The 27,879-nt window shown below is 42.6% G+C and overlaps 2 protein-coding genes across 5 annotated transcripts; both read left to right on the top strand.

Moving 5' to 3' along the window:
* Positions 1-504: 504 nt before the first annotated feature.
* LOC148000728 (disks large homolog 5-like) lies at positions 505-7,719 on the top strand. Of its 2 annotated transcripts, XR_015638626.1 has the most exons (6): positions 529-709; positions 1,450-1,612; positions 2,744-2,875; positions 3,334-3,510; positions 6,194-6,336; positions 7,132-7,693. XR_015638626.1 is itself a non-coding variant. In XM_087586981.1 (5 exons), exons 1-5 carry the CDS (start codon positions 559-561, stop codon positions 7,214-7,216), a joined length of 708 nt encoding a protein of 235 aa, XP_087443107.1. In that variant the 5' UTR covers positions 505-558; the 3' UTR covers positions 7,217-7,719. The 2 variants fall into 2 exon arrangements, 1 of the variants encoding a protein (XP_087443107.1); XM_087586981.1 differs by lacking the exon at positions 6,194-6,336 and having other exon boundaries at positions 505-709; positions 7,132-7,719.
* Positions 7,720-11,110: 3,391 nt separating this feature from the next.
* Positions 11,111-24,285, top strand: LOC148000727 (disks large homolog 5-like). Of its 3 annotated transcripts, none has more exons than XM_087586983.1 (6): positions 11,111-11,377; positions 20,311-20,478; positions 20,651-20,729; positions 21,480-21,639; positions 23,026-23,157; positions 23,601-24,285. In XM_087586983.1, exons 5-6 carry the CDS (start codon positions 23,045-23,047, stop codon positions 23,800-23,802), a joined length of 315 nt encoding a protein of 104 aa, XP_087443109.1. In that variant the 5' UTR covers positions 11,111-11,377; positions 20,311-20,478; positions 20,651-20,729; positions 21,480-21,639; positions 23,026-23,044; the 3' UTR covers positions 23,803-24,285. The 3 variants fall into 3 exon arrangements, with proteins under 3 accessions (XP_087443109.1, XP_087443108.1, XP_087443110.1); XM_087586982.1 differs by having other exon boundaries at positions 11,157-11,377; positions 20,637-20,729; XM_087586984.1 differs by lacking the exon at positions 20,311-20,478 and having other exon boundaries at positions 11,168-11,377.
* Positions 24,286-27,879: the final 3,594 nt, after the last annotated feature.

Genomic DNA, 27,879 nt, shown 5'->3' with positions numbered 1-27,879 from the left:
AAACATGGGTGAATATATTGAAACCATGACCCCTCTCAAGGCACACTCCATGAAACAACATACTCCAACTTGCATACATTTAAAGGTGAAGGAAAAAAATATTGGCCTCTGGGGAACAGTAACAACTGTAGAAATTGGACTATATGTCACATGCATGGACACTGGGTTTATACATTTCAGGAAGAAGAATATCCCTCATCCACGGTCTTTAGACCTTTGGCTGTTAACAAAGATGTTCTATCCATTTCAAGGTCTGATACAACTCTCCCTCTCCTCAGCAACTGAGTTGTAATGAAGGAGTGAGAACTCTGAAGCTCTGGAAGGAGAGTGAGCGAATGGGTGTTCCTGGCTCAAAAGTGAGTCTCTGGAAAAGCCACTGCAGAAACTGGTCAGTCTGGGTGGAGGTAGTTAGCAAGTAAGCTATGGCATTTCCCAGTGACATCACCGGTAGTGTCTTCCCTGGAAATTCTCTTGTATCCAAGAGACACTAGAATGTTCTGTGATGTCAGCAGTGTTGTGGTGACACCAACTGCCTGAGCGATTTCCCTTCATTTCCTAATGGGTTCCCGAGGAGGCATGTTCTCCAGGATCCTCAGTCTCTTTCGGAGGGACAATCATATCCAGGCAGGCACCAGACCAAGGCAGAGGGAGGCCAGCCTTCTATCATGTTGGAGAAGAAGACGAATGGAAAGGTCCTTGAGGAGGTCAAGTGAGTACTGGGCAGGGCAAGGGGAGCTCCCTGGAGGAGGTTGGCTTGTGTTGGTCCTTCCAGGAGTAGGACATATGATTTAGAGCCTCAGTCTTCCTAATGGCTGACCCAGACACAATAATTTCTGATCATTAGTTTGACAGAAAACCAAGAACTGTTATATGTCAAGGGGCTTTCCTTGGATCTCTTTAGTGTCCTGGGCAGTGTCAAAGAATACCAGGATGAGCCTTTATAAGAATAACAAAGTGTCTCTTCCAGGATCGGCTGTTGAAACACTTCATTCTCAGCAGTGTCCTGTAGATTACTTGGGTAATTGATGCCAAGAGGGATACTCTCCTGGTCATATATCAAGGTCTCAGTTACTTTGTCCTTGAACACACATGATTAGGGATTCAAGATGTTAAGCAGTTTGAACTCAAGGACTTACCTGCCTCACATCAGACATTAGCTGAGAAGGTCCTCCAATTCTTCTTGTTTAGGCCAGCTTTAGAATTTCAGTGACAGAGGAATGGATTTAGGAGGTGTGGTCTATATCTATGATGGCATATGTCATCATATGGCTATGATGGTGGGAACAGGGAACTAGCTGAGTTCAGCTTAAAGATAGCTTTCTTGCTCTGTCAGGGATTCACTGTATCTGTAGAACTGTTCATCCTCAGACTTCTGTTTAGAGTAAGCATAGTTTTCCTTGACACTGTGTCCACATATATGCCTGTTTACTGGTGTTTATCTACCTACAGAGTTTGATCAGAAGGCATCGTCCCAACCCTCCACGACACCTGTTGAAGAGGAGAGAATGAAGCGTTTGGAGAACCTCAAAATTGCTCTCCAGAAGATGCAGAAGGAGAGAGATGAACTCAGGAGTATCCTGGCCGATTACCCGGGAAAGAATTTAAATGACAGGTAGTCACAATGCAAGTTCTGTTAAATCCACATTTCCTCACATCACAGTAGGCTACAACTCCAGGGTGTCCTCATGGTCAAAATCACTTTCCTGATTGCATCAGAATGTGAAGTTCAGATGGGAATGGGATGGTGGCACAGGCTATTTTAATTCCTACAAACGTAAATCATAGCCTGTGGCCTGAATCACAGTCTGGGAATGAGGGTATAGTGTGTGAGCTCTCATTGTGTGGTTTAAGGAGCCTGGACAGGTGTTGGCTTGTGGGAATTTCTAGGTGCTCTGATTATGACCAATCATTGTTGTAATTGACGTGGAGGTGCTTTGGGTTCAATAGGTCCTGTGAAGAGCTGGAGGGACCCAATCCCACTTGCTGCCTCACAGTGTGTGACTGGACTGACAACAGGGGATCATTGGTTTTCTCTGATTTTATTCATTGTATTTGGAGATAATGCCACATCCTTATATTTAATTGGCATTCTAATTGTATTTGAGAGAGAGAGAGAGAGTATGTGTTTTGAGTGAGTTTGTGTGTGTGTATGCATGTGTGAGTGTGTTTGTGTGTATCACTTAAGATCTGGGTATTCTATGTACTGATTTTGCCTGAGAATTGTCCTGTGTCAATTTCCATGGCATGATAATGATGAGGGTGAGAGCCTCACTGTGAGCAGTAGACCATTTCACATCTGCTCAGGTGGACGCACATGGGAATCTCCTGGTGCGTGTTATAAATTCTTTTCCCTGTAAATACTGTTCATGTTCCTTTGGGTTTTCATGTAGCAATAGATTCTATGATTGAGAATTGTTACCTAAGAACAGTAGAATAGTCTTCATGGGCTTAAGTTGGAGCCTGGATTGTGACACAGGGTCCTCAAGTGTTCTTGGCAAGCTAGTCTATTCCTTCAAACCCCCTCAGGGAGCTCAAGCAAATCAGCTCCCTCCTTCTGTTTCCTGGCACTGCTGTCTCCGTGTTCACAATAATAAACTTAATAAATATCAAATGACCCAGTACCAAGAAGCAAGGGCGTGGCATGTCCTAGGCTGGGGTAGTTCAGGATTCAGTCTGAATTCATGTAATTCTTGAATCCTTCATTCATAATGTTATTTCATCCTTGGACCATGCCTTACCACAGGAACAACTTTGAGTCTGAGATGCTCACGATGCAGCACCAGGAAGTGATGACCGACATGAAGAAAATGAGCGAGCAGGTCAATAGAGCTTTGGTCAAATGTACACACCTCACACTGGAAAATGACTGGTACTGGTGAGTAACTTACAAGGTTGTGACCCCAGCACTAGGCACAGCATGTGTCAGCCCATTCTTATCTTTGAAGTAAAGTGAGGATCAGGCTTTTTAGTGTTTGAAGCAGACCAGGAAGCCTGTGTCTAAGGAAGGCTCTAGGACACACAGGACACAGAAAGATTCTCCTCCAAGCGACATTCTAATAAAATGGACAAATAAGCACACATGGGGATTAAGTCCTCTTCTGGGAAAAACTTGAATCAATGGTGTCAGGTTTTTGAGTAGTGCCCTGAGTCTTCTGGAATGTGGCTCTTTTCTCCATTTCACCTGTCTCTAGGTCATGCTCCATGGCTACTGTGGACTTGGACTATAATCTTTGACTCTCTTTAGATCAGGACCCTAGAAGGAGTAATGGACTTGGAGATGTGGGAGGAAGTTGGAGACTGGCTGGGATTCACCATTTTTTCTTTGTGTCTCAGCCGCAGCTTCTGCCCCCTCCTAACTGAGTTGTTTGAGCTGAAGAACAATGCCCAGAGAGCACGGCATGAGAACAGGGAGCTTCTATGGGAACAGATTGCACTGGAAGAGTCTATTAAGGAAACAACAAGGTTCTGTGGGGAAGCCAGTATGAAAATCCGTGTAACAAGCAGCCTCAGGTAGGATGAATGAAGCATCAAGGGCAGGTTTTCCTGATATCTAAGCATAAACCAAGTCAAACCAGTTTAACCTTTCTCCACCTTATCCAGACACTCTCCTAGGTCTCATCCAGTTGTTCATCTCTTTGAACATTTACAAAACTTTCTGTGATGTTAGCTTCATGCAAGAAACTGGAGGATTGACAACCAAATCCTCCTGCTCAACTAGAAAATGCATTTCCTTAAGGGGGATCTGTTGATCACACACTGCACACTTACATGCCATTATGCTAGCGGGATGCCATGAGGTAGCCGTCTTTGTAGTGCACAGAACTGATTAGAGTTTAGTTCAATTGCCAAAAGAATGGCTCTCATTGTCAATTATGATGGGGCTTGTGGACTTTCTCTCCTTTTCCCCGTACATTGAAAATGGTCCCTTCTGCCTGTCCAAATCGTGGTTTCTAGTGACAGAGCTTGAGAAGCAGTTTGTCCGTCCTGTTTTATGTCAGTGTTTTAGTGTTCTTTCCTGTGGCTTATGTCCTGGAGCTGACTGGATGAACAGGGATGTAGGAAAGACTTCTCTCAGGGTGAGGGTTTGTGTGAGATATGTGAGGATTAGAGGGATATTTTTGTCCAGCTCTCTCAACCTAGTGTGCCCAAGAAGTGCATTCTCTACACAGGTTTACTCTATAAGGGAGGGATAGCAGTGTCTAAGCTCTCACTTGACACATTTCCTTTGCCTAATCTGTATTCAACAACTGTTCTTCCAGCCTGATGGCCTCCCCATTCTTTTCTGCTTCTCACTTATGATTTCTGTTCTTTCTCTCTCTCTCTCTCTCTCTCTCTCTCTCTCTCTCTCTCTCTCTCTCTCTCTCTCCCTTCCCCTCTCCATCTCTCTCTGACTCTGTGTGTGTGGGGGGGTGTTTTTTTGTGTGTTTGTGTCTGTGGGCACATACATGTGTGATCATGTTTATGGCTATGATGCATATTGTACTTTGGAAGTTGTTTGTTTTAATTGTTTGTGATATGGGTGTCTTATATATAGAAGTGTGTGTATATGTGTGTTTTTTCACATGTGTGTGTGTGAACTCATCAAGTTTCTGAACACAGACACATATACATGTATTTATATATATATTGTATAAGTCTATATGTGCATATTTAGAAACATGTAAAAGTATACACACACACACACACACACACACACACACACACACAAACACTCTGAGAGAGAGAGAAGAAGAGAAAACCTAATCTTTCCAATTACATTTTAAACTGTTCTTAATGGGGTCTTGATCACTATTCAAACTATTTAAACTGGGAAAACTATTCATCAACATTGACATTACTTGGAGAAAAACTCAGGAATAGGGTACAGGGATGTGAGGAGAGGCTGCTGTGTGAAATCCATGTACCTGAGTGTGGAAACTGATGACTGAGGGCTCTTCTGCCTTCTTTGCTCTCGGTGTATAGTAACACTGGAAGGTCATGTGGCTTGTTGTGTCTTCTCAACATCCTGGTTATGTTAACCATTTCCTGCCACCACTTTCTTTACAGATTGGCCTAAACTTGGTTGAATATACCTTGGCTTTGGAGTTTGGCCTGGAATTTGTTATTTGAAAGATTAATTTGCTTAGAGTTGAATCTGCAGCACAAGATGTCCAGGAGTTATGCTGAGGTGGAATCACATCTTTGCCTCAGACAGAAACTTAGGCTCAAAATAGTCCAAAGCACTCACCCTGTGTTGTGTTGTGGCACTCTTAACCATTGTTATTCAAAATCATTTGATCTGAGTGAAAATCATCTGTAAGGAGGGTTTAGAACAGTGAGACCCTCAGACATTGCTGGAGGTGTCAAATGGGTAGCCCTGTGAGACACCATGTACAACTCTTGTGAAAGTTCAACCTTTTGACACAGCAATTCCAGAAGAAGAAGTAGGTGTGAGCAGAGAAACTGGGGCACATTAGTGTTGTAGGGGTTCACCTCAGAGCAGCCATGAAGTAAAATTATCCAGATGTCCATCAGTCAGAAAGTGAAAAGGTACAATGTTGTCCAGCCCTTCCATGGACTGTGGCTGAGTTTGATTATACCTGCCAGCATTTGGCTTTGAATTAGCCTTCTCTTACTCGAATTATATCTGATAGCATCCCAGTACAAGTTTTACCTTGGATTGTGGTTATGGAGATTTCCTAGCTGTTTGTGCTGGTAGTTTGGCTCCCCTGTCAGGTACTGTATGGTAAAGGGACCTCATATTGGAAAATGCAGCTCACTTTGCATGCACTGGGAAACAGTGAGCAGAGGACTGAAGAGGCTCACCTGCCCCCACCCAGTGCTCTGTTGCCTGAAATCAGCCTCTTGTGCACAGCCATGTGACCTTGCTAAGGAGGCTTGGCTAACAGGCCTAGATGTCACATTTCTAATTTCTGATTTTCATGGGAATACACTTTATTGGCTGAGCTGTCTTTAGGCTATGCTCACTGTGTACTTACCCCATTCCAGGTTTTTTTTTCTTATGCCACAATAGTAGACTGGGTGATCCCTTCTATTACCATTAACTGGGAAACTAACCACATTCTGCAAAATACTCTGCTTGTATGTGTGAACAAATATAATTGGGGGAGTTCAAAAGTGTGTATGTCTGGGTATCTGTCTGTGTCTGTATACATGCATGCCTCCATGGGCAATATAATCTTCTAATGACCAGGATGAGGAGAGCATGGAGGAAAGTCTGCAGGAGCCCCTGAATCAGCAAAAACTGGTCACTGAGCAAAAGGCCTTGTCTGAGAAGATGCAGCATCATTTCGGTGTCACTGAGATGATTTGAAAGCACAGGATGAGAGGACCCAAGTAGATTCCCTGTACTTATAAACTGTCTTATTGGGTGTGTGACTTTCTCCATAGTTCTCAGCATCTGTCAGCTAGGAGCAGATCAGAATATTATTCTTGTCCATTTTAAAAGACATTCCGTCCATGAAGTGTATGTGATCCATAGAGATTCTGGCTATTGTGTACTGATCCCTCCAGTCTGAGCTCTCTAGTATTATCTGAGCCCAGTGCCTTTAAGTCTCCCCACAAATAGTTTTACGATACCCATAAACAAAGGAGTGGTATAGTTTATTGTCTGCATGAATATGTGCTTTAGAGTTCAATGCCTACCCTCGGCAAGATTTCCATGCCGCATATTCTTGCCAAATATAATATCACTTCAGTGTGCATGTACTTCTTGCGATATTGTTTCTCTGGGTCTTTGCTGATATTGAGGTTGTCAAGTGGACCCCAGGCATATTCCTGCACTAGAGGAATAATAATAGTCTTCATTTCAGAGATGGCCGGGTTTCCAAGGCCTTCCTATTGTTTTCTAGGTTGTTCATATCTCTCCTCAACTGACATTTAACCATTGCTACATGATATTAAAATATAATGTATATGTATGATTGGATTTATCTGCTCTCCACTGTTCAATTTTTAGCAGTTTTAAAAGCTGAGAAAATATGCAGGCCTGTGGGATCTCTTCCCCTTCTCTCTTGGGCATGAGAGAATGACCTCAGATGAAAGATCATCCTGGATTATCCTGCTGAATTGTGCTGCTGTGTATGGGATAAGTGACATGGCAGGTCCTCACCAGGTCTTTTCCACCCCAAGGTCTGAACACTGCAGCAGAAGGTTTCCCAGGGCACAGAGCAGGACTACAGCTCTCAGAGACAGAACTGTCCACCAGGAGCACTGAGGGTGCAAAGATTGACACCACCTCCCCCATCTCAGTCCTTGTAACCATAGCAATCTTGGGCTGCATTTGAAAGACCTTGAGATGTGGCCTGGAACACGCCTCACGTTTAACCTTTTGACGACTTGTCCATCAACAACCAACCACCCGGAATGAGGCGTCTACATTCATCTTGAGGAGATTTTTACCATCTTACCTGCCGTTCTGCTGTGTTTGCAAGGCCAGCAACAGGCTGGAGTTATATGTTGAAAACTGTGTAGCAATTGAATGCTGACTAATTTACTTGTTATATTTGATATTTAGTTTGAAGTTTGGTTTTATGCATTTGGTTTTATTTGTTTAAGTTTGAAGTTTTGTTATTTATTTGTTAACTTTAGTTTTTTAATTAATATGCTATATTCCTAATGCTATATACATTGAACTCATTGACTCCCCACTTTAAAATGTTCTTGAATAAATTAATGCTTGCCTATAAATAAAAATGTGACCTTTAACCCTTCACTCACAAGACCGTCCTGAGTCGTCTGTGGTTCTTCCTCCTGTAACAGCACAAGTGTAAGGCAACAGTGGTGTTCTGCAAGTCTCATGCAGCTTAGGCTTCATCATCAGTTCACAGCCAGCCAGAGCTGCACAGGAACCTGTGCTCTTGATGTAGACAGTTTGTCATGCTCTGTGGAACCCACTTTCATGATGAAAAATATCCTTGCTTTATCCTTGTGCTCACAAATTTAGCTTCCTTTATAATGACAAACAAAGGAGAAACACAGAAGTATTTCTCTAATACCTTAGAGGAAATAAAATCATTCAGTATGGGAATATAGAAAGCGATCAGGACACATGGAGCTGTATGCCTCTGCATTCCTTTTAATACAGCATCGGATATGACTGCAGATTTATTGAATTCCAGCAATTTTTGAGGAACGAAACTTTTAAAATTTTTATTAGACACAGTTCTTTATTACATTTTAAACATTATTCCCCTCCCTTGTTTCCTTCCTTAAGCCCCCATTCCCTTCCCTCTCCCTACCCCATATGTGTATCCCCTATACATCCCCCTTATTGTTCACCACTATTCCCCTGCACTGCCCCTGGAACATTTTCTTTATTGTTTTGTTGGTTTGTTTGTTGTTATTCTTTTTCTCCCATTTTTATTAAATTGGGCATTTCTTATTTACATTTCAAATGTTATTCCTTTTCCCAGTTTCCTGTCCATCAGCCCCTTAGCCCCTCCCCTTCCCGTTCTAAATGGTTGTACCCTCCCCGTCCAACCCCCATTACTGCCCTCTCCAACATTCCCTACACTGGGGGTTCAACCTTGGTAGTACCAAGGGCTTCCCCTTCCACTGTTGCCCCAACAATGCTATTTACTGCTACCTACGCAGGGTCAGTCCATGTGTAGTCTTTGGGCAGTGGTTTGGTCCCTGGAAGCTCTGGTTGGTTCTTATGGGGTTGCAAGCCCCTTCAGCTCCTTCAGTCCTTTCCCTAATTCCTCCAATGGGTGTCCCATTCTCAGTTCAGTGGTTCGCTTCTGGCGTTTGACTCTGTATTTGACATGTTCTGGCTGTGTCTTTCAGGAGAGATCTATATCCGGTTCATGTCAGCATGCACTTCTTAGCTTCATCCATCTTATCAAGTTTTGGTGGAGATATAGATATAGATATAGATATAGATATAGATATAGATATAGATATAGATATAGATATAGATATAGATAGATAGATATAGATAGATATAGATATAGTAGATATATACATAGATAGATATGGACCACCTGTGGGGCAGGCTCTGAATGGCGTTCCTTCATTCTCTGCTCTAAAATTTGCCTCCCTATCCCCTCCTATGGATATTTTGTTCCCCCTTTAAAGAAGGAGTGAAGCATCCACATTTTCATCATCCTTCTTGAGTTTCATGTGGTTTGTGCCTTAGATCTTGTGTATTTCGAGTATAACCAAGAGGCGAGGATGCAAAAGAATCAAATGGATAGCTTGACGCCAGAGGTTGGTGGTGAACACCAGAGGGAAAGATCATTCTTCCAGAAACAATTGGCAGGTTTCTGGTAACTCAGCTTTACCAGACTACTTGTTTGGGTCCACAGAACTCTCTCAGTTGCCATCAGCAAGGTATGTTATACCCACATACACTGGACAGTGTAGAAGGAGATGTCAAAGCCAGATGTCACATTTACACCTATGTAAATAAAAAACAGAGATCATTTACCCAGAAGGATTGCATACAGGTAGCCAATGCTCTGATAAATTATGGGAACCTGAATTAACTGACACATGGCCTCCTAGAGTAAGATAAAAGTACCTGCTTGTTTTATTGATACCTTTTCTGGGTGAGTAGAAACTCACTACATCAGACTGAAACTGATCATAGAGCAACTAGAAAGCTCTGCTAGGAACTTTCCCGCTAATTTTGCCACTCACTAGGAATGCTGCCATATAATAGCCCAGCTCTCACGGCCAAAGCCTGTAAAGAACAGTCAAAGATTTATGCATAGTTTGGAGTCTTTGTTGTGCAGAATTCTGGGCAGGTGGAAATAATGAACAAGATGTTAAAGGAAACACTATGGAAACTTTCATTAGAGTCCAGGAAAGGTGGAAAGGCTCTTTTCTTATTTTGGGCCTGCTGTACTCCATACAAGGAGGGATTGAACCATAGAATATTATGTTTAGAATACACCCCCCATTGCTTCTAAGTCTTAGAGATCAGCACTTGGCAGAATTCTTCAACTATTTTATTCTTGAAATCCTGTCCGTCCAGTTCTCTGTAAAGTCTATTACTTTGACTATCAGAGAGACCCAGTGAACCTCTAAATCTATCAACAATATCCCCTAATTTGGACCTGGTGGTAGTGAAACTGCATGAGCCAAGTGGGCAACGAAAAGGACAATGAAAGCAATTTGCAAAGGACCTACGTGGTGATGTTTTACACTCTTACAGCTATGAGGTTAGGTGGAATTTTAACATGGATTCCTCACAACTAGGTCAAGAACGTAGAAGCCACAGATGACAATGCCAAATAGACTCCCTCCAGAACTTCTGGACCTATTAACGTTGAGCTTTCACCTGACCTCAAGCCCTTCCACTCCCTGCCCAACCTCCTGGATCTTATGTTTGGCATGAATACAGGGTCATGGTCCAAACTCTAACACCGTCAGGCCTGTCCCTGGGAACTCAGGAAGGTGGACACTAGAGAAGTGACGTCTAATGGAACTGCAGAGGACCAATCTCCGTCCACGTTGTCCTTTGCTCACTGATATCTGGTTATTTTTTGGAGAAAGGATTTGAAAGTTTATCATTTGAAGTAGGTGCACAACATTTAACGTTGTATATTCACTGTGTAACTGGGTTCACTATGTTACCAAGATCATTGCAACAGAGGGATGCAAAACAGAGACTTTGTGAGTACACATCCATGAATATATGTAAAGAAAGACACCTTGGAAGGAATGCACAATAAGAAAATGAAATCAATATCCAATAAATTAAAGGTCTGGAGGGAAATACTGCCTTTTGGGAAACAGGAAAACCTAGGAAATGGGAATGTATGTCACAGGACTGGATCTGGGAATATAATTATTATGCAGTAGAATGTCTTCCATCACGTGTCCCTTGATCTTTTCTCCCCATGCCAGGCCCCTGACGCAATCTGCCCTTTCAGAGCATGAAACTACTAATGAAGCAAAGAGAAATCTCTAGCTTTAGAGGGAGGAGATATGGAAAGGGTTCCATTGTGTCACTGGAGAGCCTCCTGGAGATGGCACCTCAGAATCTGGTCACCATAAGGAAAGCTGGTTAGCAGGAGGCCCTGGCAGTTCCCAGTGACATCATCAGTGGACCCTTCCCTGAACAATCTCTTGTATCCAGGAGAGCCCTGGCATCTTCTGTGATGTCACAAGTGTTGTGGTGGCACCAACTGCCTGTGGGATGTTCCTTCAGTGTCTCTATGGTTCACTGATTGACCTGTTGTCCAGGCTAAGCCGGCCATTTGGGAGAAAGAACAAAGTGCATGAAGAGATGAGAGTTGGGGAGAAGGAAGCTGCCCTTCTGTCTTGTTGTAAAAAAGGAAGAAATAAATGGTCCACGGGAAAGCTCAGTGAGCTCTGGGCAATGGGTGAGGAGGTTCCTTGAGGAGAGAGCTTAAGCTGAGCGTTCCAGGTATGGAAATCTGGAGCCGGGAGCTTATAAGAAGCAGCTGGACTTCCCTGCTTGTTATGGTTCCTGGAAGTCAGAGACTTTACATCATTAATTTCTCTATTTCAGATGCCAGTTGTTGGGAAGGGCACCACTGTTTTCCTGAGAGCTCATGGCTTTTACTCCTTTTATCTAGAAGACAAAGGTCCTTAGGAAGAAGGGAGAGACTAGTGTGGTATCCTCGGCTCAGAGCTGACTCTTCCCCCTTTGGATTGGTTCAGTTTGTGTCTGACACTAATATCTGGGAGAGAGAAGACTTCTAGATGAGACCTCATCATCTCAGGCTTTCCACTAGAGTTATTCTGACTACCATTCCCTGATAGTGGTCCCCTTAGATTTCTGAGTCAACACGTGTGAGTGTCTTGCAGTTTTCTAGTGCAGTGAAGAACTGTTAGTCAGTGAACCAGAACCAGGACTGGCTCCTTCCTGACTTCTCTAGGTGTCCTGAGTAGTAAGTGGGTGTACTAAACGATCATGTTCTACCAATACAAGGCATCTATATCTACAGTCCTGGGGTCTAGAGAGATCTATCTGTGATTCTGGGCATCACCACAGCAAATGATTGCTGAAGGAGTTTGTAGCTTTCATCCTGGTTATGTACCACAGGCTAGGGTGTTCTGAAGCCAAGTCCCATCCTGTGCAGCTGTGAATAGGCCTGAGGAGGCTGTCTCCTTGGTTTTCTGAAGTATTACTAAGGGAGCCAGAGTAAATCAGCACCCACTGCTCAACAGAGCTCTGGGAATGTTGACATCCTCAGCTTCAGCTACATATTAAGCTAGGTCAAAAGATCACCTATCAGGTCCATTCTTAAATATCCTTCAGGGTGCTAGGGTTGGACTGTAATGAAGTAGTATGCAGGAGAGGTGCTGGCCCTCAGCTGCTCTATGTCAGTGTATGTGGGAAACACCTGAACTCTTCTATTACAGATCAGAGAGATGAGCTGCAATCACATTCAGTAGACTGTGTACATTCCTGGGCTTTGACTTTGACCATGCAGGTCTGTTGTTTCTCACTGCATTGTTCATGTGGCCAAGTTGTGGGAAAGTCCCACTCACAATTGTTTCCCATCCTCCGTCCTAGGATCTTAGATTTTAGCACAACACTTCACATCTTATCTTCTAGATCCACGGTCCTAACTTTACTTCAACATGCATGTCTCTATTATCTGTACACCGTGTGTGTGTGTGTGTGTGTGTGTGTGTGTGTGTGTGTGTGTGTGTGTGTGTGGTTAGTTTGCATACAACTTTAGGGAAACCTTGCCACTGAAATCCTCTAGGAGTCTATGTAAGTAATCTGTAAATTGTGGATCAGGCAAAATCCAAATGCTCTCCCGCAACGTGGCCTTCTAGAAAGAGTAGCATAAACTGCAATAAAAGGATATACTTGAAAGTAAAACTTGGAGGAAAGGCCCTGGCTTATCTACATTGTCACTGTGAACTGGGACATGGCTCTCTTGGCTTCTGTGCCCAGACATGAGGGCTCTGAAGCTATGCTGCCTCCTGTGGAACTGTGAGTGAGCTTGTGTCACACGAAGCATGTGAATGGAGTGAGAAGACAGTAGGGGGACATTGTGACACTGCCCCCCAATGGAGACATGGAAGTGTTGACAATCACAGTGGGTGAGTCTCAAGCTGCACTTTGAGACCCAGCCATGCTACGTTTCACCTGTCAGCTCACTTCCTGCACATCCACCACAGGCCAAGGGCAGGCTCAGATGAAGCTCTGTTGAAGACAGGTGCTGTCCCTTGTGAGCTGCGTCTCAGGGTATGCGGAAGACCATTCAGCCTCCTGTGATGTGGGAGATCAGAGTAGTAAGAGGCAGGCAAAGGGGACAGTTGTGTGTTTGTTTTTCTGTGCTACCATAACTACATCTTCCAGGCTAAGGATTTGCTCATGGAAGTCTGCTGTGTCACATGTGTAAAGGCCAAGCTGTCTGAAGTCTCAATAACACAACTGGCTCCAGGCTGCTTTCTCAGTCACTGGGATTTACACGCAGTCCTTCATACCTTGTCTTCTAGATCCACAAATTCTTGTCTGGCTTCATATGGACAAGGCACTTTATATGTCTTCTTACTAATAGTATGCTTTATAAGTGTGCTTATCCAGGGTGTTTTGTTATATATTTTAAGACTATTTTGAGTAGAATATTTCCCTGATTTCTTTCCCATAGTTGGTTTTTGGTATACAGGAAAGGTAATGAGTTTTGTGTGTTATTTTGCATTCTACTACTTTAATGAATGTATTTTCAGCTTTAAGAAACTTAATTTTTTAGAGACAAGTTGTCTCTATTTAGGATCACCTCTAACTAATTCATATTTGTCTTTGCATTTTAAGTATTTCAATCCACATTATTTTATTTTATATTTTCAGATGATTATGAGGGGAATTTTTCCCAGATTTTCTCATGGTATGATTTGGATTGGCATAAAGGAAGGCTAAGAAATTTTGTGTGTTCACATTGTATTGTGCTTTTATGAATGTATTTATCAGTCTTAAGAGATGGTGATATTGGGGTTGGGGATTTAGCTCCGCGGTAGAGCGCTTGCCTAGCGAGCCCAAGGCCCTGGGTTCGGTCCCCAGCTCCGAAAAAAAAAAGAAAAGGAAAAAAAAAAAGAGAGAGATGGTGATACATTTTTAGTTTTAAAAATAGTATCACGTGGGGGTTGGGGATTTAGCTCAGTGGTAGAGCGCTTGCCTAGGAAGCGCAAGGCCCTGGGTTCGGTCCCCAGCTCCGGAAAAAAAAAAAAAAAAAAAAAAAGAACAAAAATAGTATCACGTCATCTGCAAATGAAAAGATTTTGACTTCTTCGTTTTTCATTTGGGTTACCCAAGTTCACCACCCACCACTGATGCTTATTGTTATTTATTCCACTTTTCCTCTGGGTTTCTCTCTTGTCTCTTTTCATTGTTGCTACTCCCCCCACCCTTTGTCCATCCTTCCCTGCCTCTACCTAGGTCCCTCCATCCTTCTGCCTCTCATGATTATGTTCTTCCCCTTCTAAGTGGGTTCAAGCATCCACAATTTGGCCTTCTGACATGTTACCCTTCGTGTGATCAATGAATTGTATAGTGGGTCTTCTGAACTTTTGGGCTAACATCCATTTGTCACTAAATACATCCCATGTTATGTCCTTTTCGATCTCTGTTACTTCACTATTTTCCAATTCCATCCTTTTGCCTATGAAGTTCTTGGTGTATTCATCTTTGATACCCGAGAACTGTTCCTCTGTTTGAATAGAGCGCACTTTCTATATTCATTCCTCAGTTGAGTTGAGGTCTATCGTGGTTGTTTCCAGCATTTGACTAATATGAGTAAGGCTGCTATGAACATATTCATCCACACGTCCTTGTCATTTGTGGATCATGTTTGAGTATATGCGCTGAAGTGGGTGGTAAAGCTGGGTCTTCAGGTAAAGCTATTTGCAATGTTCCCTGATCCTCCACATTGATATCCAGAGTGGCTATACAGCTAGTAATCGCACCAGCAATGGAGGAGTGTTCCACTTTCTCTACATCCCAGCCCACTCTGCTGCTGCCTTAGTTTTTATCTTAGCCATTCTGATTGGTGTAATGAAGAATCACAGGTTCGTTTTGATTTGCCTTTTTCTGATAACTAAGGATGTCGAACATTTCTTGATGAGTTTCGTAGGCACTGAGATCCTCAGTTGAGAATTCCTGGTTTAGCTCTCTGACCCAGTGTAAAAGTCGGGTTATTTGTTACTCTGGGAGTTTACCTTTTTGAGTATTTTGTTTATTTTGAATTTTGGCACTCTCTCAGATGTAGGGTTGGTAAAACTCTTCTACGAATCTGTAGCTTGCTGTTTTGTCCTACTGGCAGTGTCCTTTGCTTTAAAGAAAGTTTTCAGATTGTTGAGATTTCATACATTTACTGTTGATCTTAGACCCTGACTCTTTGGTATTCTGTTCTGAAAACGTTCTCCTGTGCAAATGTGTTCTAGAAACTTTGTGACACTTTCCCTTCTACTAGCTTCTGCATGTTTGGTTTTATGTGGATTTCCTTGATTCACTTGGACTTGAACTGTGTAGAAAGAGAGAGAAATGGATCAATTGGCACTCAACTACATGCAGACCACCAGTTAGGGTAGCATCATTTCTTAAAATGCCTTCTTATGTTCAAAATTCTCAGTCATCAGGGAAATGCAAATCAAAATAACCCTGAGATTCCACCTCACACCAGTCAGAAAGGCTAAGATCAAAAACTCAGGTGTCAGCAGATGCTGCTGAGAATGCGGAGAAAGAGGAACACTCCTCCACTGTTGGTAGGATTGCAAACTGGATAACCTCTCTGGAAATCAGTCTGGAGGTTCCTCAAAAATTGAACATTGCACTGCCTGAGGACCCAGCTATACCTCTCCTGGGCATATACCCAAAAGATGCTCCAACATACAACAAAGACACATGCTCCACTATGTTCATAGCAGCCGTATTCATAAGGGCCAGAAGCTGGGAAAAACCCAGATGCCCTTCAACAGAGGAATGGATACAGAAAATGGGGTACATTTACACAGTGAATACTACTCAGCTATTAAGAACAATGACTTCATGGAAATCTTATGGCAATGGAAGGAACTAGAAAATATCATCCTGAGTGAGGTAACCCAATCACAAGAAAACCCACATGGTATGCACTCACTGATAAGTGGATATTAGCCCAAAATCTCAGATTACCCAAGATGCAATCCACAGACCACATGAAGCTCAAGAAGGATGACCAAAGTGTGGAAGCTTCAGTCCTTCTCAGAAGGGGGAACAAAAATACTCACAGGAGGAAGTGTGGAGATGAAGTCTGGAGCAGAGACTGAGGAAAGGCTACCCAGGGACTGCCCTAACTGGGGATCCAGCCTATATACATCCACCAGACCCAGACAATATTGGTGATGCCAAGAAGTATGAGCTGACAGGAGCCTGATATAGCTGTCTTCTGAAAGGCACTGCCAGAGCATGACAAATACAGAGGCGGATGTTTGGAGTCAACCATTGAACTGAGAACAATGGAGGACGCAGAGGAAGGATTGAAGGAGCTGAACGGGTTTGCAACCCCATAACAACAATAATACCAACCAACTACAGATCCAAGAGACTAAACCACCATTCAAATGGTACAAATGGACAGACCCAGGGCTCCAGCAGCATGTGTAGAAAAGGATTGGCTTGTTGGGCATCAATGAGAGAAGACGCCCTTGGTCCTGCGAAGGCTCTATGCCCCAGTGTAGAAGAATGTCAGGGCAGTGTGGCAGAAAGGGTTGGGTGGGTGGGAGAACACCCTCAGAGAAACAGGGTGAGGGGGATGGAGTAGGGGGGATATGGGTGTGAAACAGAGAAAGGCTGTAACATTTGAATGTAACTAAAAACATATAAAGAATAAAAAAATTTAAAAAGGCATAACAAATGCAAAAGATTGTGGTGCCATTCCATAGTCGTGATGTGTTTCTTCTGTGAGAGCATACTGGTTAACTCACTTCTCTATGACTGTCTTCTTATTTGAAAGTAAATAATGGGATCATCTGTGGAGTGGTTAGTAAGAATAAAAGCATTGCCTAACATGAATAGGTCCCTCCAGAGCGTGAGCTTAATATTCTAGGTATAGAGCAATTAGCTGTGGAGGGGGGATTAAAAACAAAAACCAAACAAAAAACAAGAACATCAACGATTAACATAAATTTTGAATCCTGGGATTAATGCGTGTGCTGACTTTGATCAGCTTTGTGGATGCTTCTAATAAACACACACGTCCTATCACAGTTCTAGCAGTCGCCAGCAGAGGGAGCTGTGAGGTAGTGTGTGCTTCTTCCTTTCCAAGACACCCCATGGCCTCAGGCCTGCATCCAGTGAGCTGGAACTAAGAGCAGCCTGGTTGAAACTCCTGCTGCCATGGCAGATTCGCAGGAACATTTTCCTTTGCCCACAAGGAGCCTGTGTGGAGGAGACCTCTTGGCGGGTCCTAAAGGACTCTGCATGTCCTATTCTACAGGGAGAAGCCCAGATAGGTCTTTGAGAAAGGTCAGTGAGTTGTTGGGGAAGTCTCTGATTGTGTGGCCGAGGGCCTGGAATGGCTGAGAGAATGGCTGCTTCCCTGAGGGCAAAGGATAGACCTCCTAGGGCTCTGACCTCCTACTTTATATTTTCACCTGATGGCTTATTATTCATATTTTCTTAATGGGATACGACTATGGTCTTGGTGAGCATCTTGTCTCTCTGATTCTCATTCAGTTCTTTGTTGTCACAGACTTTTTGAGCTTACTCCAGCCCCTGGGACTTATTCATACCTCCAAATTTCTCTGACTTTTGGGATTTCTAATATTTGTGGCAAAGTGAGTGACAAAAGCAATGAATAGCCTGGTGTTCAGTGCATATGGATCTGTGGGTGTATAGATACCATAAGCCTCTAGGATACACTCTAGGAAAGCAGCAGTGTGCTCTTAGGTCCCCTGTGTGACCTCACTTAACTTTGCCAATTTGTGGGCTTCTATTCTGCTGCTCTCAGAAATGGAAACTCCTGGAATAGATGTATAGTGTCCCATTACCTTTGTCATTCTTAGGATATTAGTGGGAGTAAGTTTGATTGAAATATACTCTCAAGAACATTATCCAAATCAGTGCTTCTTGTGTGCTGTCTACATGAAGTACCAAGTTCACAGACAGATCTGCATGAACTTCCCAAAGCCAGCAAATTGGAGCATGAAGAAAGCCCAAGGCATCCATTACCAGCATCCTCAGCACCTGCCCCAGGATGGGTAAATTGGATTTGGTGGAAGAAGGGATCTACTGTGATAGCTGGCCCTCATACACCCAGAGAAGAATATACTAGGAGAGTTGGGGAAGGATTGTGGGAGAGAGTAACCGGGTGTCAGGGGGCAGTGAGCAGCATGCAATGTGAATAAGTAAAATATGTATAAATAAAAAATAAAATAAAGTTCTTTAACAAAATGGGACACAGTGTAATGTTGTAGTGACTCTACTATGTTTACACTAGCGAACACTTTAACAACTAGGGTGACTAGACATGATAAAGTAGGATGCCTTTGTCACTTACAAATACTATTTACACAGCAAAGATAAATGCACGACTTGCAGCCCAAAGATCAATTGTTTCCAGCACATCTATGTGACTCTCCTTCCCTTTATCAGGACTCTGGAGGCCTCTGTTCATCCAGGTCTCACGGATCATCCAAAAGGCAGTCCCTTACCAGCTCTGGTCAAGTGCCCTTGTGCTCTTGGTAGACCTCTGCTCAGGCTGCAGAGGCACTGAAGGGCAGCCTTTTCCATGCGTGGGAAGCCATTATTTCAGCCTTTCCAGACTCTCTGCTACTCAACTGGAGACTTCTGCAGAGGCCTGTCAATCTCAAAACCAGAAGCTTGTCAATCCAAAACCCTAGGATGCCATCCTGCACTCATGATGCATTGATTACCTGAGACCATACACGTTAACTCTCTTCTTCATGCCTGTTTTCCTTCTTTGAAAGTAAATAATGTGATCATGTGTGGTGTGGGTGGTAAGAGCAAAATCTTTACCATGAAGAATAGGGCCATGAAGAGTGTGGACTTAACATTCTAGGTACAGAGCAAATAGAGGGAATTACCAAAGAAAACAACAGGAATTCTAACAACAATTGCAAAAAAAAGAAGAGAAAAAAGAAAAAAAACTTTATGGGTGCTGGGATTAAAGGCATGTATCAACTCTGACCAGCATTGTAGGTATTTCCAATGAAATATTAAAAAACAAACAACCCGATTATTCTTTTAGCAATTGCAGCAGAGAAGACTGTGAGAGATCATGTGCTGCTACCACCATGCTATGATTCTGTAGCAACAACTTCCTTGGTGATAGGAGCCTGTATGCAGCAGGCCCCTTGGTGGGCCTGTCATCTCAAAAAAAGATGCTTCAGTCATCCAAAAGATTGGACTCCAGTATACTTCAGGCCAGGAAAGAAGCCAGCTACCATGGGTGAAAGAAGAAAGGAAAAATTACATTGGAAAAATATGTGCCTTATTTGGAAGAAATGACCCTAAACTTCTGAAGCATCCATCATCTCCACTCCTCTGTTTTGAGCTTTGTATAGCGATGTTGTCCAACTCCAGGTGGGAGTCAGAGGCAGAGCCCTTCCCAGAAAAGACAGACGTGATTTTCACTCTTACGTCTGTGAGGGTAGGAGGCGTCATAGCACAGATTGAGCGCACCTAGGAGAAGAACACAGACGCCACACATGACAATGCCAAATGGACTTTCCCCTGAACTTATGGACCCACTAAAATTGAGGCTTAACCTGACCTCAGGCCCTTCGACTCCCTGCCCATCCCGCTGATTCTTATGTTTGCTATGAGTAAAGTATCAAGGGGCAACCCCCGATATCCTCATGCCTGGACTTGGAAATTAAGGAAGACAGATATTGGAGAAGTGATGGCTGTCGGGCTACAATGTAGGAACACGCAGTCCAGGTTGACCTTTACTCACTGATGACCAATTTAATTGTCTGGCTATATTTGAGAAAGGGATGATGTCCTACTTAATATGTAAAAGAAGGTATAGAAATCTAATATTTTATATTTGCCCTCAAGTTGATCCCCTATTTTCCCAAAAAAAGGGAGTTTTTATTGCAAAAAGTAGGATTATTAACATTGACTTTGTGAAATACATGGACGTGTATGTTGAAATAGTCCTGGCTATCAAGGAATGCACAATAAGCAAATATTATTCAGGTTTTATAAAAGTAAAATTATAGGAGAAATATATTGGCCTCTAGGAAACAGGGAAACTTTGGGAATTGGACTGTATGTATGTGCATTGTCTCAGGTGTAGATTTATTATTGAGAGAAATCTCCCTCATTTGTGGTCCCTAGAGATTTGGGTACTAACAAAAATCTCTTATCCAATTCAGGGTTGTAACCAACTCTCCCCATCAAAAGCATTGATGACATCCGATGAAGCAGACAGAAATATCTAACTTTGGAGGAGAAGTTGTCAAAGGATATTCCCTGGGTCACAAGAGAGGCTGCAGAAAAGGGCCCCATAGAAATTGGTTGCTTTTGGGAGAGCTGGGTAGCAGGTAGGCCATAAAACTTCCCAGTGACATAATCAGTAATCTCTTCCTTGGACAATCTCTTGTATCTAAGAGAGCACTAGAATCTTCTGTGACGTCACCAGTGTTGTGGTGACACCAACTGCCTGTGGGATTCCCTCAGTGCGTTTTGGGTTCACAAACAGGCATGTTTCAACAGCTGCTCAAGCTCATTCAGAAGGAGAGGGGAGACCAAGGAGAGACCAGACCGAGGCAGAAGAAAGCTGGCCTTCTGTCTTGTAAGTACGGAAGAATGAAATCATTCTGGGGAATGCACAGTGAGTACTGGGTAGAGTTGGGGAACTTCCTCCAGGAGGCAGGTTTGAGCTGTGCCTTTCAGGAGTAGTCCTTACAGGCAGGAGCCTTGGAATTTGTCAATTGCAGACCAAGAGTCAAGAGTCCTGATGATTAATTTGACAGAGAGCCAGGAATTGGCAGGCCTGCAGCTTCTTTTCTATGAGCTTTTTAATTTCTACTGCCAAGGAATGCCAGGAGGAAGCCCTATGAGGATAACAATGTGCCCGTTCATTTTTGGGTGCTGAAGCACTTCATCCTCTAGATTACTGTAGGTTACTAAGTCTGTGATGACAACAACAAGGAAGGATGAACCCCCTAGTCATGAATTGAGGTCGCAGACACTTTAATCTTGAACACACGATTAGGGTTTGATGGTGCTGTGAACTCCAGGATTGACCTGCTCCACAACTGATATCTGCTGACAATGTCCCAAATCTTTATGTCTGAGGTAGATTCTATCTTTCAGTATGAGGGATCATGTAATAGTGAGTGAGGCTTATGTATGGCAATGGAGGTTGGGAAGAGGGAAATAGCTTAAGAGTCCACATTAGAGATAGCTTTTCTTCTCTTTCAGGGATTCAACAAGTCTCCAGCCTTTCCTCTTCCTCAACCTCCTTTTTGAGATTCAGAATGGTCTTTTCTACCCATGGGCTATCAAATATGTACATTCACTTGTGTTTATCTATCTACAGGGTTTATTCAGAAGGCATCATCAGAAAATTTCATCAGTAACCATGAAAAGCGTATAAAGAAATTGGAGGAACTAAAATCTGAAATCCAGAAGTGTAAAATCGAGCGGGATGAACTTTCTCGAATCCTGGACCTTTATGTCAATGATGGTTTGAACTACAGGTAGTCATTATGCCCTGTAACCTATTGACTGTCTTGTGCTCTCTCTGCTAAGCCAAGATTTCCTCACATCCAGAAAGTGTTTCACCTCTCATCCTGGACTTTAAGGAGCCTTGGCGGGTGCTGGCCTGTGAGAGAAGCTCGGTGCTGTGTGTTTAGGGTCAACCTCTCTTGTACTTGACCCTGATCTCCTTGGAGTTGGATTGGATTTTTTCAACAGCTGGAAGGACCTGGTCACACTTGCTGCATCTAAGTGTGTGAATGAAATGCCTGAATGTCCTCACTCTTACTCTGATTTTGGTCGTTATACACTGATTCTATGGCACCTCCACGATAAAGTTGGCATTCTAATTATGTTTGTATATGGGTTGGTATGTACGTATGGATGTGAAAGTATTTGTGTGTGTTTTGCTCAGGATCAGGGAGTCTGGGACCTTTGATTGGGTCTGAGGATTTGTTTGATGAACGGTTTGCAGGTCATGATAGTGATGAGTCCGTGGAGGCCGTCATTGATCAACAGAGCACTTTGCTCCTTCTGTTTACCTTGCTGCAAATAGGGCTCTCCTGAGGGGAGGAGGTGTTATGAATCCTCTTCCCTGTAAAAAGTAGTTACGGCCTCTGGGAGTCATGTAACAAGGATTGAGAATCCCTGCTTTCAAAACAAGAGAAATGTCATCACATCTTTCTGTTGGACCCAAGGCTATGGCACAGACTGGAGGAAACATCTTATACTTCTTACACAACTGTTCAATTCCTTCATGCTGACCTGGCTAGATCTTGAAGGTCAGCTCCCTCCATTTGGTCCCCTGGCTCTGCCGTCCAATGCCCAGGATAATTAGTTTAACCAGCACCATTGGAAGGAGCAAGTTTGTGTTATATAAATGGACTTGGGTAGTCCAGAGAACACTCTGATTTCACTTATTTATTTATTTATTTATTTATTTATTTATTTATTTATTTATTTATTTATTTTCCTGCTTTGAACTTTCTTTTCTTTTTTTAACTATCCAAGGATGTTTTATTGTGACCTAGAAAAGGTCACTGTGGGAATAAATTCTTGGCACTTGTTATTCCCAAACATGCAGCTCTTAGGCTTTCCCCCTCCTATACAGAGGGTCTTTATAGGACCGTATCTCACCAGCCTTTTAAGGAGCCCTTATTTCAAAACAAATGCATGCTGATTTGCAGAGAAATATTTTCTATAGGAGAGTGATGGTTTGAGTCTCACTGTTGTGTTTTTGCTGTGGTCTTTGAGTTTTCCACTTTCTTCCCTAGCCCCCATTCCTTGAATTTGAATTTTTTATTGGGTATTTTTTATTTACACTTCATCTAATTGTGAAATCATGAGTTCAGACAGTTATTTGTTCCTTGGGTCATGTTCTAACACAGGCTGAGTGTTGAATTGCCAATGCTTAAATCCCAACATGAGATGAGAATGATGGATATGCATAAGATGACCAACTGGATAAGTGATGCCATGGAGAAGTACAAGGAGCTCACGCAAGAGAACAATTCCTACCGGTGAGTCACTGACAGAAAGGAGACCACAGCACTAGGTGGGGAATACTTCTGTCCAGCTATGACTTTGAAAAAAGATCTGTGATCCATGAGAAACACGTGGAAAGTTTGTATAGCTGCTGGGTCTTCTATCATCCCTCAGAGGGGATTGGCCCTCTACCTGCCAATGGTTTTAGAATACCATGAACACATAAGCACCCATATGCACCATTTCCTCTGCTTTGATGTGCACATACCCTCTTAGTGTCAGGATTTTCTGAAGTACTTTGATTCCCATGGAGTGCGGACTCGGGATTTGACCTGCCTCTAATTGGTGCTAACATGCAAACTGTGGCTCTAGTCTGGAGATGCCTGGGGATGGGGCCCTTGAAGGGATGATTGTACTTGCAGGAGTGGCAGGCAAACAGAAACTGCCTGGGATTTACCATTATTTGTTTTTGATTCAGCATCAGAAACTTCCACCTCCTGAATGAACGCAATGAATTGAAGAAGAATGTAAGGATTCTGATGAATGAGAACAGAAAACTGCTGGTGGAGCAGACTGAACTGCAAGCATCCTGTGAGGAGGGAAAGAGGTTGTGTGAGGAGGCCAGCAAGACCATCTACACCGCAGATATTGGATCCTTGTGTCCTGTTACTTTTGAGTAAATCGAATGTATCCTTGTGAATCAAACAGTGATCTCGAACTCGTCACTCTTAAGAACCTTCTTTATTGAAGTGTGATATAACCATCTGAAATCCCACAGCTCTCAGGCAGAGATGGATCTCTGCATTCTCACAGGGATTGGGCATCATAATTACTTCCCAGTCAGACTGAGATACAAAGACAATTGTACTTTCAGTGTAGATTGTGTGTCCAACTCTGAATACCAACTTCATGATGAAAAAATTTATCAATGCTGTATCCTTATCAAATATTTAGCGACCGCTAAAATATACTCTTTTGTAGATGAGAGTGTTGAACATATTAATGGAATATCCATCAGGCTTTCTGTAGTATCTCCCAGGAAATAAAACAATATTATAGGGAGTATAGAAGCAGTCATGAAACAGAATTGCTTGCTTTTGGTTTCCTTCAAACATGATATCAATTGTAACTGCACAGAAGAGACAATAAAGACCTTTCAGGGGATAGGGTTTTTATGGTTGGTTGTTTTCTTGTTCTTGATTAGGATGATGACTTTTGTTCTTGACAATGTACTATGTTCCACTTGGGATTTCAACTCAAGCAGACCACATAGTTTACAATTCAGTTTCTAGATTTCTTTAAAAGCTGGACAAAATACCCAGGCAAAGGTGCCCTATGAGTTTTCTCCTTTGTTTTTCCCTCCTTTGGGTGCTTTTGTTTTTGTTTATTTTTGTTGTTGATTTATTTTATATTTATGAGTGTTTTGCCTTCTGTAGGTCTGTGCATGCTATTCCCCAAAGGCCAGAAGAGGTCACTGTGTTTCACCTGGAACTTAAGTGACAGAGGATTGTTAGGTGCCCTGCATGTCTTTTGAGAAACAAATTCTCAAATGATGAGCCATCTCTCCAGCCCCTACCGTGGACGTTTGTCCTTCATCGTGTTCCTTACTAGTTGCAATGGATCATACCTGAACAAAGTGTTTCTTCAGATATGTAGGGACACATTTATGGGGTCTGCATGCTAATTATCTAGACTTCCAGGCATCTATGTGAAGTTTTTAGTTAGGGTTTCACTGCTCTGAACAGATACCATGACTAAGACAAATGTTATAAAGGGCAGCATTTAATTGGAGCTACTTAAAGGTTCAGATCTTCAGTTCTTTATCATCAAGGTGGGAGCCTGGCAGCATCTAAGCAGATATGGTGCTGTAGGAGCTGAGAGTTCTACATCTTCATGTGATGTTTGCGAGCAGAATACTCAGTTTGAGGCAGCTAGGATGAGGGTCTTAAAGGCCAGACCCACAGCGAAACACCTGACCCAACAAGGAAATACCTACTCCAAAGGAGCCATACCGTATAATAGTACCACTCCCTGGGCCAAGCATATACAAACCTTCACATTCCACTCTGAGGCTTCCAGAGGCTTCTTCAAACCTATGAGACTATGGGGGCCACATCTAGACATAGCACAATGCAAAATCCATTAGGTCAACTTCCAGAATTCCCATAGTTCATAGCAGTCTTAAAAATGTTCAGTGTAAAGTTGAACGTTTCATCTGAGATTGATACACTAAAGTCAGGGCTTTGTGGGCAAAGCTGCTGACTTCTGCTGCTCGGAGGTGCTGGAATTGCTCACCTCATTCTATTCCATTATCACTAGCTTCCTGTTTTCCACTCCTTCCCTGCCTCAGCTTGCCTGTCCTGGATCTTCCTGTGTAGATTGACCTTGAACTCAGATCTTCATGCCTGTCTCAACGCCCTGGCAGTCCCCTACATTGGGTAAATGATCCTTCAGAGGACGGTGAAGTTAGGGTTTTACTGCTGTGAACATATAGCATGACCATTGAAAGTCTTATAAAGGACAGCATTTAATTGCAGTGGCTTACAGGTTAAGATGTTTAGTCCAATATCTTTAAGGTGGGGGCGTGTCACCCTCTAAGCAGGTGTGGTGCAGTGGGTGTTGTGAGTTCTACATCTTCATCAGAAGGCTGCTAGCAGAATACTAACATTCAGGCCTTTCTCTGACCCCAGATATCTTAATCAAGCAACTGGCTTTTGAAAATGCTAATACAGTAGTGAAACACTGTCTCAAAAACCAACCAACCAACCAAACAAGCAAAGACAAATTAAAAATAGCAACAACAACAAACGAAAGAAAGAAAACACCAATGCATACTCTTATGTGACCTTACCACCAACTTATTTCTGAATTGTAAATTAAAACGCCTATAGTCAAAAGCTGTGCAGAATTAAGACAGGTGTTCCCTGGTGGTTCCAGCTTGGGGGTGGGAGGAGACCATGACAGACAGGGGTAGAAAGAAGAACATAAATAGAGGAGAAGCCACCAGGAGGTAAGAATCTTTAAATAATGGCCGTGTGAGTGGGCTAATTGGAGTGAAAAGCAGCTCAGACAAAACCATGGCAAATTACACAATGGAACTTTTGGAGAAATATGCATAATAGTACAGAGGATAGCTATCTGCTCAGTTCTTGTGCTGATTAAGGATTATCATAAACATAAAGCTTGTGTGCACCTTTTATCCAGAAACTAAATGGACAAAGTATGGGCAGAAATCCATGGTTGAGATCAAATACTTTCTACCACACAAAACCAGATCCAGCCCCTAGAATTACAATCTTCCCAACCCCAGATAACTACAGACCAGCATAGAAACACAACCAGTAACAGCCAGGGCATTCAAATCTCTATTAGAGCCCATCAACACTATGACAGAAGGCCCTGAATATGTCAACATGACTGAAGAACAAGAATAAAAAAAAAGATTGTAAAACAGCATTTGCACATATCATAGAGGTCTTTAAAGAGAAAAATAAAGAAATCTGTGAAAACACTAACTGTGGAAGGAAATGAATGAAGGAAACCTAAACAGAGAGATGTGGATGAGTAAAATGTAGGAACTCAAATAGTCTCTCAGAGGCAGACCTTAATAACAGACTCCAACAGATGGAATAGAGAACCTCAGGCATTGAAGAGATGATAGAAGGAATGGATACGTAGATAGAGGAAATCTTAAATCCAAAGGGAGGAAAAGAGTGGAGGGGGGAAAGGAATAAAGGAAAAGCAAAGGAAGAAAGGAAGTAAGTAAGTAAGTAAGTAAGTAAGAGAATCCTGGGAGAAAACATGCAAGAAGTAGGATTTTTCTGCTAAATAACAAATATAATAATAAAATGATAAAGACAATAAAGTATATAGGAAGGATGAAAATAAACTTGGGTCAAAGGCAAATAAGACAAAAAAACAAAAATAAAAATCAAAAACAAGAAAAAAAAACCATTCTCAACCGAAATCATAGAAGAAAATGTCCTTAACTTAAGCAAGAGACTTATCAAAGTAAAAGGAGCACACAGTATGAAACAGACTGGAGTCGAGAAGAAATTCCCCTGTGCGTATATTACCTAAGACAGGAAACATGGAGAACAAATAAAGTGTAATAAAAGCTGTAAGGGAAAAAGGACTGTTCACATACACAGTCAGTCCTCCCATGAGAATCACACATTACTTCTCGCTAGAGACTCTAAAAGCCAGAAGAGCCTGGATAGATGCACTGAAGACTAAGAGAGCAGACTGATAAAGTTGGATTTTAGTTGACCCAAGTGCCTCTCTTCTTTTATCACATACAATATAATTAGATACTTCCTAAAATTGCCTTCAGAGCTTCTTTGAGGAAGCCTGAGGAGCTTAAGACCTCTGATAAAGTATTTTCTACAAAAGGACCTGCTTGCTTTTTTCTTATTTCTACTACAGCAGGATGGAGGCAAAGTTTTTTGCAAACTACTTTTAATAAGTAGCCCACATCATAGGTAATGGAAGAGAAAAGTTATTATGATATGGGGAAGAGGACCTGTTCAGCAATAGTTCTTCAGGAACGAGCTTGTTTTCCTTTGGCAGCAGTTCAGTACAGGGCAAGCAGCAAACATGACTCAGGAGGGGATTTCACAGGGGAGGAAAGCAGGAGTGTGGTGGAAACATTGTGGCAGCGGCTGTGCAGACTCAGGAGCTCCTGCTCAAGCTGCAACAAAGCACCCTGTGCTCTGAAGCACAGCAGCTTAGCCAGTTAGCTGGAGACCTGGCTCTCC

Source organism: Rattus norvegicus, chromosome 15 (genome assembly GCF_021556685.1).
Source record: "Rattus norvegicus strain SHRSP/BbbUtx chromosome 15, alternate assembly SHRSP_T2T, whole genome shotgun sequence".
In the NCBI taxonomy this organism is placed as follows: domain Eukaryota; kingdom Metazoa; phylum Chordata; class Mammalia; order Rodentia; family Muridae; genus Rattus; species Rattus norvegicus.
The sequence above is the reverse complement of the archived record's forward strand: the minus strand, read 5'-3'. Positions and strand labels throughout refer to the sequence as shown.